This window comes from Dufourea novaeangliae, unplaced genomic scaffold (assembly GCF_001272555.1).
Source record: "Dufourea novaeangliae isolate 0120121106 unplaced genomic scaffold, ASM127255v1 scaffold228, whole genome shotgun sequence".
Classification (NCBI taxonomy): Eukaryota; Metazoa; Arthropoda; class Insecta; order Hymenoptera; family Halictidae; genus Dufourea; species Dufourea novaeangliae.
Window position 1 is genome coordinate 1,911,812 of NW_015374150.1, and position 17,885 is coordinate 1,929,696.

Consider the following 17,885-nt stretch of genomic DNA (forward strand, 5'->3'; position numbering starts at 1 on the left):
ATTTTATATTAATTTTATTTTAATGTTACTCTTACGGGTAAGAACGCCTTTTTAAAAATATTTTACAATATACGACGGACAAAGTCTTTTTAGAAAATAGCAGTAAAGCATAAATTTTAGTTTCATGCAGTAAAAATATGGAATTTCTAGTAGACAGTTGTTCAATCATCTCGAAGACGTTATTGTTCTGATTTATCTCGTAATTTTATGTTCCAGTGCAAAAATGCGGTCCAACCTGGTGAAGATCGTGGTGGTCCTGCTGTTGTGCCGATCGGGAGACGCCAGGCCGCAGAGAACCGGTAAGATTCGCGATTTCTCATGGGCGTAAAACGTGATATTCCACGTAGAAAAAAAAAACAAAGAAAAAAAACCGTCGATGGAGAGAGGACACGATCCTCGAGAAAACGGACGAGCTCGAAGGGAAGTATCGTCGCGGAAGCGGTTGCAATAGTGAAAAGGAAGAAGGCGTTTCCTCGAAGACAGGAGAACGGGACTGTATTTATTCAGTTGCAAATCGTCCGACGCGAATATGCTGTCGATTTCTGTGAAAGTTTCGATCCCGAGACCGACGACCGGCCCTCTAATCGACCGGTGCGCCTTTGCAATTCACGTCGATCATTCCCTGTCGAGCGTAGTGAAACACGGAAATCGTTGCAACAGTACAGGAACCGGGACGACCGTTTTAAGCCTTTTAGATCGTTGTTTTGGGGCGACTTGATTGCCTCTGGGTAAAGCAGAGTTGGGCGTTATTTTATTCGAATAATGAATGGTGAAAAGCAGCAGTATCTAAGTTCATTGACTTGACTTTTAAACAGTTAATAAGATTGAATAATTTCGTATCAAGCGTCTACTAATTCACGAAAAGGCACATTATATTATTATAAAAATTGGAATTTCCACGATAAATCGATGAAAAATGGCGCTGTGCTTTTTTAATCTTCTATTTCGTATTCGAAACTCTTCGTTTATAATGAATTTGACCGTCTCTGGTGTAGTGCTTTTTAAACTCTATTAGAATCTGTAAACAAGGCGCGTCACGAAGCAGTCTTCGCGATTTTTATTTTGGCATTTCTGAAACTTGGGCAGAAAAATGATGGGAATGAAATTTAGCCTTTCCCCCCCCCCCTTTCAAATAACTGTTTCCCGTCGATCGGTATTTCTTCACGTCAACAACCGTGGGGCTTGTGGGTATGTGTATGTGTGTGATTACACGAATCGATCCGCACAAGCAGATTGCACAGTAACGAAACCCGTGATTCGTACGACGATTTCCACGGAAATTTTCCGAGCGAACGATCCCGGGCTCGGTACTCCCCCATCTATTCCAGCTATGTACATTTTCAATGTTACAAAATTCAGCTTTCGTAACCACGGCGAGACTTTCTTTAGTTTTTCTTTCAACGAAAATTATTCCTGTCGTAATAGTTCTCATCAATTGTCGATCATGTTTCCGTCAATTGCGTAATTTTCTTGAACAACAGCCCGATTATGAACTACATCAGGAAATACGGAATTTATCGCATTATTATTGTATACAGGGTGTTCACGATTAGTTGTACCATCGTTTTTTTCGCGAACACCCTGTATATTCAATTAGCCAGGCTATTATTAGGGTATTAATAATTAAATAAATAAATTATTCGTCTCGTACCGTATGTGAATAATTGTGAAGATTGATTTTCTTCTGTTTTTCAGGGGAATCCACGCAACTGGAAGCGGCGAAATCGATCGTCGAGGAACGGAGTCCCGTTCAAACCGCCAGCGTCCCGTCGAACGTTCAAGATAGCAGGTACACCTGGAATTCCGGAAGTAGTAGAATTCCATACGTTAATTACTATCGCGATAATGTTAATAGTTTGTTCGGTGCCGAGGTAAGTGTCGAGGACGCGACGAAACCGCGATCCATCGTTCGTCGTTCGAATAGGAACCAATTCGGAAATTCGGTAAACAGGGTCTCGAGAATTCATTCGCGTAACTCCACTGTCGATATCGACAAAACCTTCGAAAGACCAGTCAGGATTAATCATCGAATGTCAAAGATATTCCAGGATACAAGTAGGAACGTAAATTTCCCTAGATCGAGAAACTTCTTTCAGCAGTCTAACGGTGGTTCAGGTGTCTCGAGTAATTTTAATTCTTCGACGATCGATCGATCTTCTAGTTCGAGGCTTCCGTATTTCGGGAATCCTTCGATGCTTTCGAGATATCCCAGTGACTATACGGTGTCCAGAAGGTCGGAGATCGGCTTGAATAATTCACAGAGAGGTCTGTCCTTGGACCAGAATCCGAAATTCTCGGATCGAAAGACAGCAGTTTCGGTCGGTTCGAATAGGAACCACGCGAAGGTCGTTGCTTCGAGTGAGTTCGATCACGTCGCGGCCATCAGGAGGATCACCAGCACGTTTGCCCGCCAGTCGGCTGTCCAATTGTCTTCGAAGAACAGCAACCAACTCGATTCTGACCTTAAATCGGTGATTCCTCTTCGTCCAAGTTTGAAGCATTCGAACAGAACCAAGCTTCGTCGACCAGCTTCCGGTCAGACGAAAAAAGGACAGAATAAGATCAATTCGAATAAGGTTCCGAACGATTCCTCGCAGATTCTTCACTGGAAGAACTGGCCGAACGGAGCCATTCAGACGGCGAACGACTATCAGAACTACGAGAAGTACACTTCGTTCGCGGAGGATCTGAAGCCGGAGGAAACCGTGAAGAGGCCGGTTACCTCGACGAATAACAGTACCGATCATCTGGCAAGCGTTTCGAGTCCCGATGTTCAAGAGATCGTTCATTGGTGGAAGATCCCAGCTTTCATGACCAATGGTAGTCACATTATAGAGAGTGACGAGGCGAATGATCCAGTTAGCGTTGTGTTCGATCCAATCTATCAGAATCTCGAGCCAAACAAACCGTTGAAGAAACCGAGTAATATACCGAGCTTCAGACCTGGTTCGTTCGTTCCTATCGATCCTCCGCCGATTTACACGACCGAGAAGATTCCCGGTTGGTCGGCGATCGTGTCCCTAAAGAACAAGACGAACATCAGTCCTCAAACTCAGATATCCCAGAACACAGTCGTTCATCTGATCAATACCGATCCGCGGAAGCCTAATAAAACGACGATTGTTGGGACTAAAGGACCTGGGAACACCGATAAACCGATTGTTCTTTCAGCACCCGATTCCCATCCTTCTGTTCTTTCGTCCAAGTTGACTTCTTCCACCACCGTGAAACCAGGTCCCAACGTTCACATAGGCTTCATTCCGTCCGAGAACATTAAAGTACCCGTTCAGCAAGACCCCCAGCCACCGATGGTGACCTACGACCAAAGATGCCCGACGATCCTGATAAATTCCTACACAAGGATCAACAATACCATACAGAGTAAAGAGGGTTGCACCGATCTGAACATCATCATCAATTCCCACGTGTTCAACACGAACACGTTCAAGTCCACACCGTCGCCCCTCGATCAGGCCGAGGTTCATCAGGCTTACGAAGAGGCTGACAAGTATATACCGGTTGAAACAGTTCCTGGATACCAGTCGAATTCACAGGAAAATTATTACAGTCCCCAGAAGGATCCACAGACGATTGGATCCCAAGAAAACGATCCTTCTAACGTGGAAGTGTTTCAGGGTACCGAGATCAATATATCTGGTAACGAAGCTTTTCCTCCAAGCTCTTCGGAGGAGATCGATCAGTTCTCCGACGATCCAACTCCCGTTGAAGATTCTCCAATCGCGGACGAAGCCAATCAGGCAAGCAACGATCCGAATTATAATTCTGTCGTTCGACCTGTAGCTGACGCAGCTGACCCCTCAGCTGCTGGCCAAGATTCTAGTTCCTCTTCACCCTCGTCAGGGCTGGTGACAACCTCTTCCCCAGCGTCAGCCTCGTCCTATAACGATGACGACGATGACGACGACTTTGATTTGTCTCCGATCGGTATCATGGAGTCAATTGCATCTGTGTTTGCTTATTTCACGTTCGTCAATCCGTTGCACTATGGGTTCTTCAGCGTAGCTGCTGCTCCCTTCACTGCTCTGGCGGCTGGTGTCCTCGGTATGGCCACTGTCGCCTTCCCCTGGCTGTTCCCCAGCACGTTCGGTTACAGTAGAGCCAATGACGAGGCGGTCAGTTTTTGGCCCAGCGTCGAGGATGTGATTAGACAGTCCATGGAGAAGTACGGCAGGTTGAACGAGTGGAAGAGCAGGAGGAAGAAGCGAAAAAGATGAGGAGATGGGGGGGGGGGATCGATCGATTAGGTTCCTCTTTTTGGATGAGTAGGATGATTGTTGGTTAGTGGGTGACATCCGAAGAGATTGGTGACGTGAAAGGAAAGACAAGGGTTAGGCAGAAAGTTTGTATAGAATTCTTGCGTGTCTGTATGTTTGTTTAGTTTATGAAAAGATAAGATGCTGGAAGATTAGGGGATGAATTCTGGTTGAACGTAAATAGGCCTCATGTTTTCTTTTCTATAGGTCAGAGATGGGCAAACTGATTATTTAGATACAAAATTTCGAATAACGAATAAAGGATAAAAAATACTTCTTTATGAATGAATCGACATTTGTCGAACAATTATTTAATCTTATTAACTGTGTATTATTCGAATAAAATTCTGCCCAACTCTGCTATAGGCCATATCGATAGTTGTGGGTCGCTCGTGTTTTGTTCGACATAATTTAATGGGCGAGGAATGGTGGAACTAACCGAGGCAGAGTGGGTAGGGGATACACCGTAACTTTTTGCAGCATGCTCTGGATGGCACTGGTGTACAGGAAATTTATTTATTTAGATGTTGCGTTTGGAAACCGTTAAATATTATTATTTCAGATTCTATGTATGTAGTTTGTATCTAAGGTTGATTTTAGAGACGGTAAGGGACACAGTTTTTAGGGAATAGAATCTTAACCTCGACGGAAGTAGTTTTAAATCTATACCAATTAGCGATTTTCTGGAAATGTTCTTTTTGTAGAAAGTAGATTAGAACCAAGAGGAAACAGTATTAGTGAACCTGCAGAAATCCACCGTTGTAACGTTATCTATAGAATTTTATTTAAATTATTCCAATCTTGTTTAACATAATCTTATGTCATTTTTAGGGCATTGCTAGCGTTTGTGCCAGTGAATATATGTAACTGAAATAAACCATTCGAACGGATAAATTTGTATTATTTCTTCATATAACCATGAAACTTGTAATTTTCATTAACGAATGTAGTTGATTCGCTATTATCAGTATTCCCGTATTCCCATGTATCCCGTACCTCGTCCTCTAGATAAAAGAAATCCCATTTAAAGGTTCAGAAGATTTAGATTCCAAAGCAGTTTTTATCCAAGTAAATAAATGAATAAGCAAAGAGATTTTTCTTGTGCCTTCACAGACACGAAAAGGTAAGGAACACTTGACACATAACGAACTCAAGTTGCCCAAGCAGCAAATTCTTTTTGCGCCCTCAAATTTCGAAATTTACATTTTCCACGTTCCCGAGCTCACACTCTAATTCCGTCCACGTGATCGAGGAGAACTAATTGACAAATTTCGTTACAGTAACCAACAGAATGACAGCCAACGTCACATAAAGGACCTGCAGTACATGGACCAGTCCCTGAGGACAGTCGCTACTCAGCTGCTGAACGTGACCAGTCCCGAAGACGGCAAGATCGCTGACAGCATCGTCAAAAAGACGAACAACAATAAAAAATCACCCGAAAGGGACGATGTTCCGATGAAAGAGATGACAGTGACGAACGGTCACTTGGTGAACGTAGGATTCGGCAGGCCAATAAACTCGAAGTTCAGCTTCTTCGAGACCAGCCATCCTGGACAGGCCATGGCGATAACCGAAGAGGAGCTAGAGAAAGAGATAAGCTCGACCCGTCTGATGACCGCTCACAAGAATCATCCAACGACCACCGGCGGCATTTCCACGTGGATCCTTCTGAATCCTCCGTCGACCACCATAAAAACCATCGAAGTGGACAAAAGGACGAAACAACCGTCGGAGAACGAAGTGATGGTGACTGTGAAACCAACGACTCTTATGGAGAGGATAGATACGACTGAAAGGATGATGGAAAAGGTGACCTTGCCTGTTTCCACCACGGTGATCGTGGAAGAGCCTTCAACCACCAGGAAGATTGTTCTTCTGACCACGAAGAGGACTGATTTCAAGACATCCACCCCCGAGACGGTTCAAACAACTCTGAAGCCTGTTCAGACCACCAGCAAGTTGGAGAGCAAAGATGCGCCTGTCAGTACTACTAAAAAGGTTCTGGCTATTCGAACGACACCCAAACCTAAGACAGCCACGTCCAAAACCACGATACTGTCGAAACCGTTGGTCTCGAAGACTTCCAGGCCCAACCAGCAGGCCAGACCGAAGCCTCTGGTCAGGAGGACCACCGTCAAGCCGGATCTTGTAAAAAACGAGACTGCCTCGACGGCTAAGATCGAGAAGGTCACCTTCAGACCCGTCCAGATGATCACAGTCTCGAAGAGCAAGCCGGAGAACATCGAGAAACCGATGTTCGTGACGAAGATCAAAGCGTCCGTTTTGATGGACACCCAGAAGACCACCACGGCGCTGTCTGTCCCCTCCACGACCAATCAGGAACCAACGACCACCCTGAAGACTGTTTCGAGTACCAGTGAGCCGGTGGAAGCTACAACCAAGTTGAAACCCGTCACCACCAAGAACAATGTCCTGAAAGCGCAGCTGAAGAGGCCTCTGGACGAGCCCAAAATCGAGATACAACCTATCAAGGTCAACGCGCCTGTTCTGAAGATCGAGAAGATCGAGAAGGACGAGTCCAAGGAGGATCAAGAGAAGGATATTCTGAACGATTCCAGAATAGACCTGAAATTCGACTTCAATCCCGAATTGACGAAGATCAACGTGGATTCCGAGACGTCGACCTCGACGACACCGTCCTCCTCGACCACCAAGAGAACCAGGCAGACATCCAAGAGGAAGAAGAACAAAGGTCGACGAAGAAAACCGTCCACTTCGACCACCACGACCACAATCGCACCGACCAAGTCCAGTTCAACGGAGATGGAGCTGACGATGACAACGGAGCCAGTCCTCGAGAACGGTATCCAAGAATCGAAAATCGCGCCCGACACCAAGATCTCGGTGAACTCCACCAAGATAAAAAAGAAACAACCCCAGAAACCGATCGGCACGCAGATTTATAACTTCCTTAGCCGCGAAGTGATGCCCAGTTTCGGCGTGATGTCTCTGGTGGGACTCGGGCTGGGTCTGGCCTCTTACTTCCTGTATCCGTTCGGCGGAACGATCGCACGGAGGAACTACGAGATCGAGCCGAAGTACAAGTACAACTTGGACGAGTACGGTGGGAATTACGGGCAGAGCGAGGAAGAGGTGCTGTCCAAGGTTCTTCAGGGTATGACCACGAACGAGGAGAACAAATACCCCGGCGTGAAGGACTACGGCGGTTACTATCAGTATCAGCATTACGACACAGGTTACGAGCCTCAGACGACCAAGAAGTACCCATCGTCCCCTATGTACAGACCAGAGAACACTGCTTCCGTTCTGAAATACAGGAACACCGACTACGGGTATCCAGACACGTCCAGCACACCGAATTACTACGACAGATCCAAGCATACGGAGTACGTAGTTGGCCAGGGCTCGTCTGGTTCAGCTAATCGGCAGTTCGTCGTTGGAAACATCCCCAAAGAGTATCCTCCACCATACGAAGAGAAGAATCCCGAGTTATCCACCGCAGGAAGTCTACCCAGTAACTACGAGCCCACAGAAAGAGGCCAGGTGAAGTTCGAGCCCGACATAGGACAGATCAATTTCCCCGGTTCTGTCCAGAATTATGGACAGGTCCAGACAGCCAGACCCGAAGAGGGTTACGAGGAGGTCGAGATCACTCCTAGTGCAGTGGCTGTGGAGCACGGACCTAGGTCCCTGAAGACAAAACGCTCTGTCGACGATCATTCGAACGGTCCATCGCTGATCGAGAATCATCGATCACGAAGAAAACGTGATTCGGTGATTCAGATCATACCCACGAAGAGAGAACTAGAGGAGGACGAGAAGGAGGAGAACCTGAGCAACGAGATACTGAACATCATCGATTCTGCTCTACCTGGCGAGAAGGGGAACGAGTTGGAAGAGGACTACGAAGTTAAAAAGCGACGTCAGAAAGACGAGGATAGACTGAAGGAAGAGGATAGGCAGAAAGAGGAGGAGGAGAGAGAGAAAGTATCCACAACGAAGGGTCCAACTATCGAGACGTCTACAGCAGCCAGCGTCCAAGTGTACACTCAGGAATCGGTTTCCTCGACAAAAGAGGTCTCGACGATGTCCTCGTCCACCCACACAGAGGATGATTCCGATAGTAACGTCACGGAAGACTCAAAGACAACAGAGTCGAACGTCGAGTGGATCGATCTGTCCACGCAGAGTCCAACGGACCAGGACCAGGAAGGTTTCAATCTGTTCGGTTTCGTGAAGAAGATCGCAGAGATCAAGCTCAGGCTCGGGCTGACGTTGCTGAAACACGCGAGCGAGGGCTTCGCCAGATACCTCGGCCACGTGCAGAAGAGGATCAACGGCGAAGAGTGAAGGGCTCCCAACTCCTTCGAGGACCTCGAGTGACGCGATTCAGAGGTTTCCGTCTCGACAGCACGTATACCCTGTCTTCGAGCACGAATCGAACGATTAGAGACCACCTTTTGAATGCTTGCTAGACGCGACAATTGTGCGTTGCGTGTGGGTTGGGGCTGTTTTGTGCGGCTGGAAGGGTGGTTTCGATGCACACGGTGGATCATTTTAATTTTCGATGAATGACAGAGGTTGTTCTCGCGACTCGAATATCGTCATCTTTATCGCCATCTTTCCTTACATTGGCAACTAGCTTTTCGACGATTTTAACATTCGAATAGAGTACATACTCTGAAAATGGGAATACCCCAGATCCCATATATTCATGGGAATTTGTATAGTTACACGGGACTCTGGTGTTTGGCCCTTTGTAGTTTCTTCGGGTATGTTTTTGTATTACCAGAAAAAGATAGAAATACAGTAAATTATCGATGAGTGTTCAGACGCCATTCCCACCACCGGGGGGAGGCGGGCTGTGGAATCGGTCAAGCGACCAGTGGTGGGGATGACGAATAAACACTAAATGCCTAGGAACTTTCGAACACTCATCGACGATTTACTGTACATCTATTTTTGTGCGTTAGGTGATTTACCTTGTGCAGGATGACGTCTGTCCTCCATTTTGTGGCCGTCAAGGATGCCCGGTTTCGATTATTTTCAAATGTAAAGAAGAACAAAAATCGCAATTTGTTTATGTACGTGTCTTCTTAATGATTCACGAAATTTTTGCTGTTCGAACGATAACCGAAGACACTGTTTAAAGTCGAGCGATCGGACAAAAGAAAGCGAAAGGTTCCTCGACGTGAACGACAACGATTAGCTTTAAAACGAATATTAGGGAATAGGATTTCTCGCATGGAATGCAATTCGATCCAGCGCATGGGAGTGCATTCTACGCAAGCTTTTTCGTGTAACCAGGACGTCCGATCCAGGGTTTATTCGAGAAACTTCCGGCGAAAAGTTCTATTTTTATTGTTTTTTTTTTTCGACGCGGGTCCGCTGTCCCGACAATTGTTTCTCTTGTTCTGGTACGTATGTACGCCGTTTATTAAGTATTTAAGCGAACGACGTGATATACGACGAAACACTGTAAAGTATATTATAAATAAATAAATATATTATATAAAATAAATAAATAAATAAACTGTGCGTCTATATGATACCCTGACAACGTATATAAATACACAAAGTATATAACGGAACGAAAAGAAAAAAATAATCGCTTCCACGTTTGCTCCTGTCGATGACACACGATTGCGTTAGAATCATTCTTTAACAATTTGCTTCATAAACATACTAAGTAGACGTTAACCGTACACAGACGATTCATTTTTTTCGTCATAACCGAATTCCGTTTTCGGAACTTTCCGTTTTCGTTTGAATTACACATCAACCCCAATTCTCATACATTGCGTGCCATAACTATAAAACCATTCTAAAACTTTCGATCGTTATGTATTACGATTAAAATAAAAACAAACCATTTTTTCTTGAGGGAATATAATCTATATTCTCTTCTGGAGAAATATTATTTATCGACAGGATTTCAGACATGGCATACTCGGTTCGTTTTAATTTTAACCACAATATATAAGAATACAAAATTTTAGGGTGGATTTGCAGTTACGCCAACGCAGTGTATCAGCGATAAAATCGATATGGAATTTCATGTGTATCTCGCGTGCTTCCTTCAGATAACTTAATCGGGCCGTGATAAATTCTGTTGCAAGTTTCATAATCGTCGCCACATTTTGAGATCGTTTGTCCCCACCTCCCTTCTCGTTATTAGATATTTTCGCCTCCTGCGGTAATGTACATTCCCTGTCCCAGCTCCGGTCGATAGGCCCGTTTATTCGCAGAAACATGAGAATTCACGACTGAATAACGATGGTCGAGTGATGGTCTCGGTTCAGAAGGATTTAGATCCCTCCTTCGACGGCCAAGTATCATTGGTATCATCATTGCCATTGTTGCCGGTAATATCCCTACAGAAAAATACGTCACTGTGAATTCATTAATCGATGCACTTAAACCTACACAAGGCATCCACCCTATTTAATGTTCTGAGCCTTCCAACACCCATCGAAGATTTACTGTACCTACGGGGTAACATCTTTCGCGTGATCTCAAGGAATAGAAAAGAATTTTCAACGAATCCTTAGAACTTGTCTGAAAGTAACGCGAAGGTAGTAGAAATAAAATTGTCACTGACCTGCCCCGACTGCCGCCAGAACAGCGGAATTCGATGGCTGATTGCTAAGCGTGTTTCTGATGGGCCTCTTCTTTAATATCGCGGGAAACGTCTGTCTCTCCATCTCGTACTCCTTTCGGCTCTGGTCCACGCTCTTGAACGTTTTCTCCACCTCCAACAGACCACCGTGGGACGTTGTTGTGTTCGTGCCATTGATCGACGGCAACACCGTCAGCCTGACCTAGGAGAACGATATTTCATCAAGGGACCGCCAAGAAACTCACGGACCGTGTATCTAATCGCTGAACGGATATTTTGGCGAAAAAGCTCCTTGGGTCTGTCGATGGATTTCAAACGATATTTTCTACCAACGGAATTTCGTTTCTATTGTGATCGTAATTCTTGATCTTAAAAAGAAACACACATATTCCGTGTGATTTGAAAATGAATTACATTACCTTCTGTGTTCTCAAACAATCGATAGAAAAATGAAATAATTAAAAACGAAACTATAAACGAAGGATTCGCTGTAATTATACAGTATTTACAGGGTGAGTGTTTTTTATGAACTATAAACGTTTTCTGATACAATCAATAGGTAACGAGTTATTTTAGATACTAGTTCTTATTCACTCAACCTGCATGTTACGTATAGATTAGAATTCATAATCGTTAATTCATTCATTATTCTTCGTTATTCCTCTACTTTATACGACGTGACTCCCGTTTTCGTTTCGATGTAATTAATATAAGATCTACAAGTTACACGACTCGTGCAAATATCCGTCGTTGTGTTCTCCATCGATCGCAAAAGATCATGAAAAATCCCCGTGAATTTAAAACGAACGTGATTCGTAAGTAGCAGTTCCTGCCGTCTCTAATTCCAGACCACAAGCCTGTATAAAAATCGGCCTGACACTCATCGAAAGAACTACGTTACATTTTTCACCGATCAAAAATACACATCAGCTTCTTTGATCATCTAGCCTAACCTGTCTCTTCGAGGTCATCACAGCGATGGCTGGATCGTGTTCCTCCACTTTCCCACCGACGATCTTGGTTCCGTTCACCGACGTGGGCGAGTCGATCTTGATCGATCTCTGTCTGGACTTCGAGTAGCCACGGTTCGTCGACAACAGTACCCATTGACCGTCGCTGTTCCCCGGATAACTCTGAGGATGATTGTTCACGTATTGGTACTGAGAGAAGCCAGGACTTTCGGTGGTCGGTCGCGGACGATCCTCGTATCGGTTCGGGAAATCGTGCCAATCGTTGTTGGTCTCCTCCGCGTGTGTTTTATCGGTGAATCGATCGAGAAACTGATAGGTGGACTTTGTCGGCTGCTGCGGTGGCGGCCTGTTCCAATTGCTGGGAAAGTTCGCTGGACGATTGTCGGTGATTATGTCGCTGTTCGGACGATCGGTGTACTTGTTCCAGGATGGCCTCTCCGGTGGCCATTTTTGCGCCTGACTCTCCTCGTTTTTGTCCGAATAATAAGACGGTCGTGTGACTGGCTTCTGCCATGGCTTTTCGTTGCTGGTCTCTGGCCAAGTCGGTTTTGGCTTCTCTTGGTACCTGGAAGCGAACCGGAATCGCGATCGATGAAACGTTTAGAATGATGAAGATTCAACCTGACTTCCTATACAGGGTGTCCCAAAATAGGTTTAAGTCCTTGAAAGGGGTGATTTCTGGGGTGATTTACAACTATCTTGGGACCAGAGTTGGGCAGAATTTTATTCGAATAATAGACAGTGAAAAGCAGCAGTATCTAAGGGTGTTGTTCTGAGCTTTAAACGGTTAATGACATTAAATAATTGTTCGACAAAGTGTCTACTCATTCAAGAAGAAATATTATTTTATGATAAAAATTAGAATTACGAAATATTTCTTTCATCTTCTATTCATTATTCGAAACTTTTTATCTAGATAATGAATTTGCCCATCTCTGATAATATCTAGATGTTGGTTTGCAATGTCTCCTGTGGTCAGACGAATTAGAGAATGGAACCAAACTTTATGATCGATGGAACAGTAACTTATTATTCTGTTATGATTGTGAACAAACAACTGAGATTGTGACAATCAATTTACCACGGTTTATTGTTGTCGTAGATCGGTCTGACAGAGTAGTCGGCCGCCCAGGGTTTCCCTATACCGGGTTTCTCCCACGGTTTGATGTCCGGTATGGGACGCTGGGTGGTTTGAGTGGCTTGCCATTTGGAAATTTTACTCTTGGACCAAGGTATCGCCTCGAGAGTCACCCAGCCGTTTCTGTCCTCGTACGTGTTCGCCCCGTAGTACTTGTTTCTTTTCAGGGTGTCGTTCAAAGCCTCGCCCAACTGAACACGACATGTACATCGAGATATCAGAAGATCGATTCTCCGATCGATTTACAATATAACCCGCTCACTGCATCTTTTTTGGTATGTTGTGGAATAATATTTTTTTCATAAAATCAAGAACCAATATAACCTAAGACTATTTAGAAGATTGTTTCCTTTACAAACAATGTGTTTGCTCATGACAATTAACGAACTAATAGTCACAGTAACACCGTTTTACTAATGCTTGTTATTTAAAGAAGTGTTGGTACCACCGATCGTCAGGAAATGTTCCAGATATTCTCACTAAAGTGACAAAGTAGTCGTCCATTGTAGTGGACAAATGCAGTGAACGGGATAATTCCTACTGCAAAGTAGAAGTTACCGTTTCCTCGGTCGCGTTGGAGTTCGTCATATCCTCGTCGAATTTGGTCCCGTGATCGTAATTGACAGCGGTCGAGGACGTCGTGGTATCGTCCACCTCCAGACCCAAAGCCTCCGCTGGCTTCACGATCCTGACAGGGAACCTCGAATACTTCTCGGTGTTGCTCTTGATTTTATTCGCGTACTCCTCGAGAAACTTGTTCAAAACGTCCGGATTGAACGTGGACGCCTCGAACGTGTTCTTCGGCTCGTCCTCGACCTTGAAGTCCTTCGTTCTTCTCTCATCATTCGACCGAAAATCAGCTCTAGCTCGATGACGGAACGAGCTCGCCGTGGCTGCGATCGGCTCCTCGATGAACCTCGAAATATCGGACGCTCTCGTTCGGAACAGATCGGACGCGTTCGTCCTCACATTCATGAAGTATCTTGTGTCGCACTGGCCGCCCCCGTTCAGGGTCAAGGTCACCAGGACCAGGTAGATCGCTCCTCTCGGCAGCATCTGCAATTCGACGAGGAACGCGTGGAGACGACACGCTTGCACTTTCGAAACTCTCCGATTCCGATCTCGTGAATCTTTTCGGAGAAATTTCAGAATACTTTCGGGCTACTATAAAAAAACAGTCACATTAGCATTCGACAGTGAACTTTGAATACGGAGGAAAGAATGTTACTTTATTACCAGATGTTCGGAAGAATCTACAGTAAATGTTTGATAAGTGTTCGATGGCTCTTCGGCACTGAATATTAAATACTACATAAACTAATGGCCGTATGTAGCTGAAATAAATATTATTGACTTCCGAATTCCAAGCTCTATCACTGTGCTAAACATCATTGAAAAATCACCGTTACACCTGGGGACCTCTCTTGTCAGTGCCTAGGAACCTTCATCGAGGATTTACTGTATTCAGGGAAAACGAGAACATCCTAGATAGACTGTCTCGGAAAGGAGACCTCCATGAGGTCCTAGAATATTTTCCACGACCCACACTATATTTCCCGTGGATCGACGAAGGTGTCGACCAGTTTTCCAGAAGGGTAATAAAGCGAAAAAGGTGGATGAAAAAATAATTCACACCAGCACACTGACCGTGGTCCGTTGGCTCGACTTCCTGTTCTGGGCTCAGCGCCGGCGATCTGATCACGTGGACGAGCAGGATCGCCTCTCGATTCTGCCCAATCTACACAGGAAGTCCCGTTTCTCGATGAATCGCGACGACGACGAACGAGTTGTCGAGGGGCTCACCACGATGGATAGAAACACGAGAGGCTACGAGGTTTTCCGCTCGACCTCGACTCTTCAAGGTCCGAGATGGCTCTGTCGCGGAGACGTTGCCCTCGTTTCCTTTTAATCCAGATCCCCACTTCGTGGTGACTTGGTCCATTTTCTGTCTCTCTCTAGGCACCGTGGATGCACGGCCGGTCGACGCCGCGCGCGCGCTCCTAGTCACCTTGGAGAACGGACGCCTGGTCTACACACGACGAGACCATCCTTCTCTCCTATCTTCGCGATCTATTCTTTCCCCTTTACTTGGCTGTTCGATGATAATCGTTTCGACAGGCCAGATTCACGATTCGATGAGACAATCCCGACGTGGTTTCTGACCGCTCTCCCCCTCCCCCCCAGAGATTTAGATCGGAGGATTTGCCGTGCAAGATAAATAGAAGAGTATTATGCAAAGTGAAGAAAACGTACATTTATATCGTGAAAAGAAAACAAGGGGAACGTTGCTAATAAGAAGAATTGGTGTTGAAACTTTAAATGACAATATCTCGAAAGTGAAATCACGTGACATGCATCGTTTTCCTTGATAATCACCAGAAAATACTATTAATTATCTTGGAAGTTTTCGGTGAAGAGTCATATCGAGGCATCGATTTATCTGCGTTATATTTTAGCCGATAGATTACAGTAGGAATATCGTGAGAAAATTGACATACATCTGGATTACACAAAACTAACAAAATAAAGTTCTAATGATCTTCTTAACGTGACCGAAATTGCAAAATAAAGGATATCGAACGAATGGAAACACGGGTTTTTCGTTCTCACCCAATCCAACTCGGGCCGACTCGACGAGAGGTGCGAATCGTCGTGAAAAAGCCTGGGTGATCCGTCACGCACTAATTGCACCGCGGCGGTGGACAATCAACGCCTGCCTTACATGCTGGTTTTTCTGCTTATGATTTGGAATGTCAGTCATCGTCACCGTGGTCGTTCTTAATTCATCACGAACTTAACATTACTTCGGGATAGAAATCTGCCCAAACCCCACCCTTCAAATCACTAGCCAGGTAATTGCTTCTCCACGACAACGAAACTTTTGTGCTAGGTAAATCTCTCCATCGAATCATGAAGTCATCAGATTCTTCGTTGTCGGTTCTTAAATTGTTCGTTATATGAGAAAACGTTTCGGAGAAAAGTTTAGGGTGGGGGCTTACAATGTAATAATTAGTTTACTGTTATGTTGTTTTTTTTTTTTACGAAATACGGTCACCTTGAGTTTTTTTTTAAATATAATGTGTCATTTTTGACTCTACAATTCGAGAGATTATTACTCTACAATTCAGTCTGATCGAAGAATATCTCGATACCAGAACTAAGACCTGACACTAAGACCAGAAATAATATTTCTTTATTCTCCGGCTATGCTTAACTAAAACATGTTTATAAATATTAAAAACAATCAATTGGTACAACAACCTTTTTTACAGGGGAATTTTTTGACAGGCAAACCTTTCGAATTGCACGGTCAAATGTTACATTTAAAACTTTAAGGTGACCTTCGCATCTCGATAAATACGCAAAAATAACAGTAAACTAAATATTACATTGTAAGTCTCCCTTGTTAACGTGCAGCTTTTGTTTGAGACCATTCTTTCATACAATGAATAACAACAAGAAACCTGTGGCACGCCTATTTTTTTCTTCGTCTGGTAGCAAGCACCAACACACCGTCTCATAGATTCTTGCTCGTTCGCGAGTGAAACTAACGTTTCCGTTTTACGAGCAGTTTCCGACTAGCGTGGGCCCGGAGATTTTCACCTGATCCCTCATTTTTGCAACCTCGACCCACAAACCGACCGCGACCGTCTCGTCGTCGTCTCGTTCTTCCGTCATGGTAACCGATCGCGCTGAATTTTATCCGCGAAATTGGCTCGGTCTTCTTTCCAACGAACAGCGCGAACCTGTCGACGTTTTTTTTTGTTTTTCACAGGCAATTTCTCGACAGTCGAACAAGACCACTCGAAGGAGACGTTCAGCGACATAAATTCTTGTATAATCGGCGGATGTATTCTTTTAACCTCTTGCAACTCTTAATTGGCTCTGCGAGGGTGACATGTCTCGTAATATTGTTGCCCGAGTTCTTAATTGTTCTAACTCAATTTTGTCAAAAAATTTAGTTAATTCACGCGTGTCTTATTGGATCAAGGAATACAAATATGCTCGTAGTATAAAGAAAATTCAACCTAGAAAACGACAAATATTCTTTTAGGTCCTAACTCCGAAACGTTGAAAGTTTTTTTTTCCAAACACTAACGAGAATTAAAATTTTATGTTAATAATAAGATACGTAAATGTAACATGATAAGTGTGTTTGATTATTTCACTACTATAATATTAAACTTCGTAAACTTTAAACTCAGCTTTCTCGGTTTCGAAACCAGTGGCGATAGAACGATTAAGAACTAGAGCGCCGATATGTTAGTTTTCTTTATTAGAGTAGAAACTAAATTAACGAGTTAACTTTACCGTATGTATATAAACACATACCAAGTTTTAGTGGACAACGCAACCATTTATGCATTCCAAATTTGATACTCCAGATATTGTAGCGCGAAATGGATAATTGTTTGTAGAGAATTCAGAAGAATTTCTGATTTGTATAGAATATATATTTCCGTCGTAATTTCTCCTATTGGATAATTTTCGTTCAGACGTTCTTCAAGACCATTTCATCCAAATGTGAATCAGAAAATCGGTTGGGGGCAGATAACAGAGTTATGTCTCTGTGGATAGTTTTAACAAATCGTTCTTTTCGACTGTAATATCGAGTTCCTCGAGGACAAGAGGAGTCATAGGCCACACACGACTTCCGTTTTCGATGGTAGAGGCCAGCTAACCAGGATTTTTCTCTTCCGAATTGGGTCGTTCGAGGCGTAGATAACCGCGAATACGAGCACCAGGCTGCAAGACCGAAGAAGGAGAGGGGGAGAGAAAAAAGGGAACAGAAGAAACGAACACCGACGGCTGTCAAGCGCAGGGAACGTCTACTTTCATTGTCGGCTGACTTAAACGGAAGGGGAACACACGCAGGACGGGACTCTTCTCACGACGCT

The 17,885-nt window shown here is 44.3% G+C and overlaps 2 protein-coding genes across 2 annotated transcripts; one reads left to right on the forward strand and one right to left on the reverse strand.

Annotated features, from left to right (window-relative positions):
- Window positions 1-223: 223 nt before the first annotated feature.
- Window positions 224-8,621, forward strand: LOC107191507 (mucin-5AC-like). Its single transcript, XM_015580570.1, has 4 exons — window positions 224-299; window positions 1,696-1,871; window positions 2,598-4,192; window positions 5,555-8,621. Exons 1-4 carry the CDS (start codon window positions 224-226, stop codon window positions 8,607-8,609), a joined length of 4,902 nt encoding a protein of 1,633 aa, XP_015436056.1. The 3' UTR covers window positions 8,610-8,621.
- Window positions 8,622-10,433: 1,812 nt separating this feature from the next.
- Window positions 10,434-14,043, reverse strand: LOC107191508. Its single transcript, XM_015580571.1, has 5 exons — window positions 13,546-14,043; window positions 12,931-13,178; window positions 11,832-12,414; window positions 10,861-11,080; window positions 10,434-10,633 (listed from the first exon to the last, which is right to left on the reverse strand). Exons 1-5 carry the CDS (start codon window positions 14,041-14,043, stop codon window positions 10,434-10,436), a joined length of 1,749 nt encoding a protein of 582 aa, XP_015436057.1.
- Window positions 14,044-17,885: the final 3,842 nt, after the last annotated feature.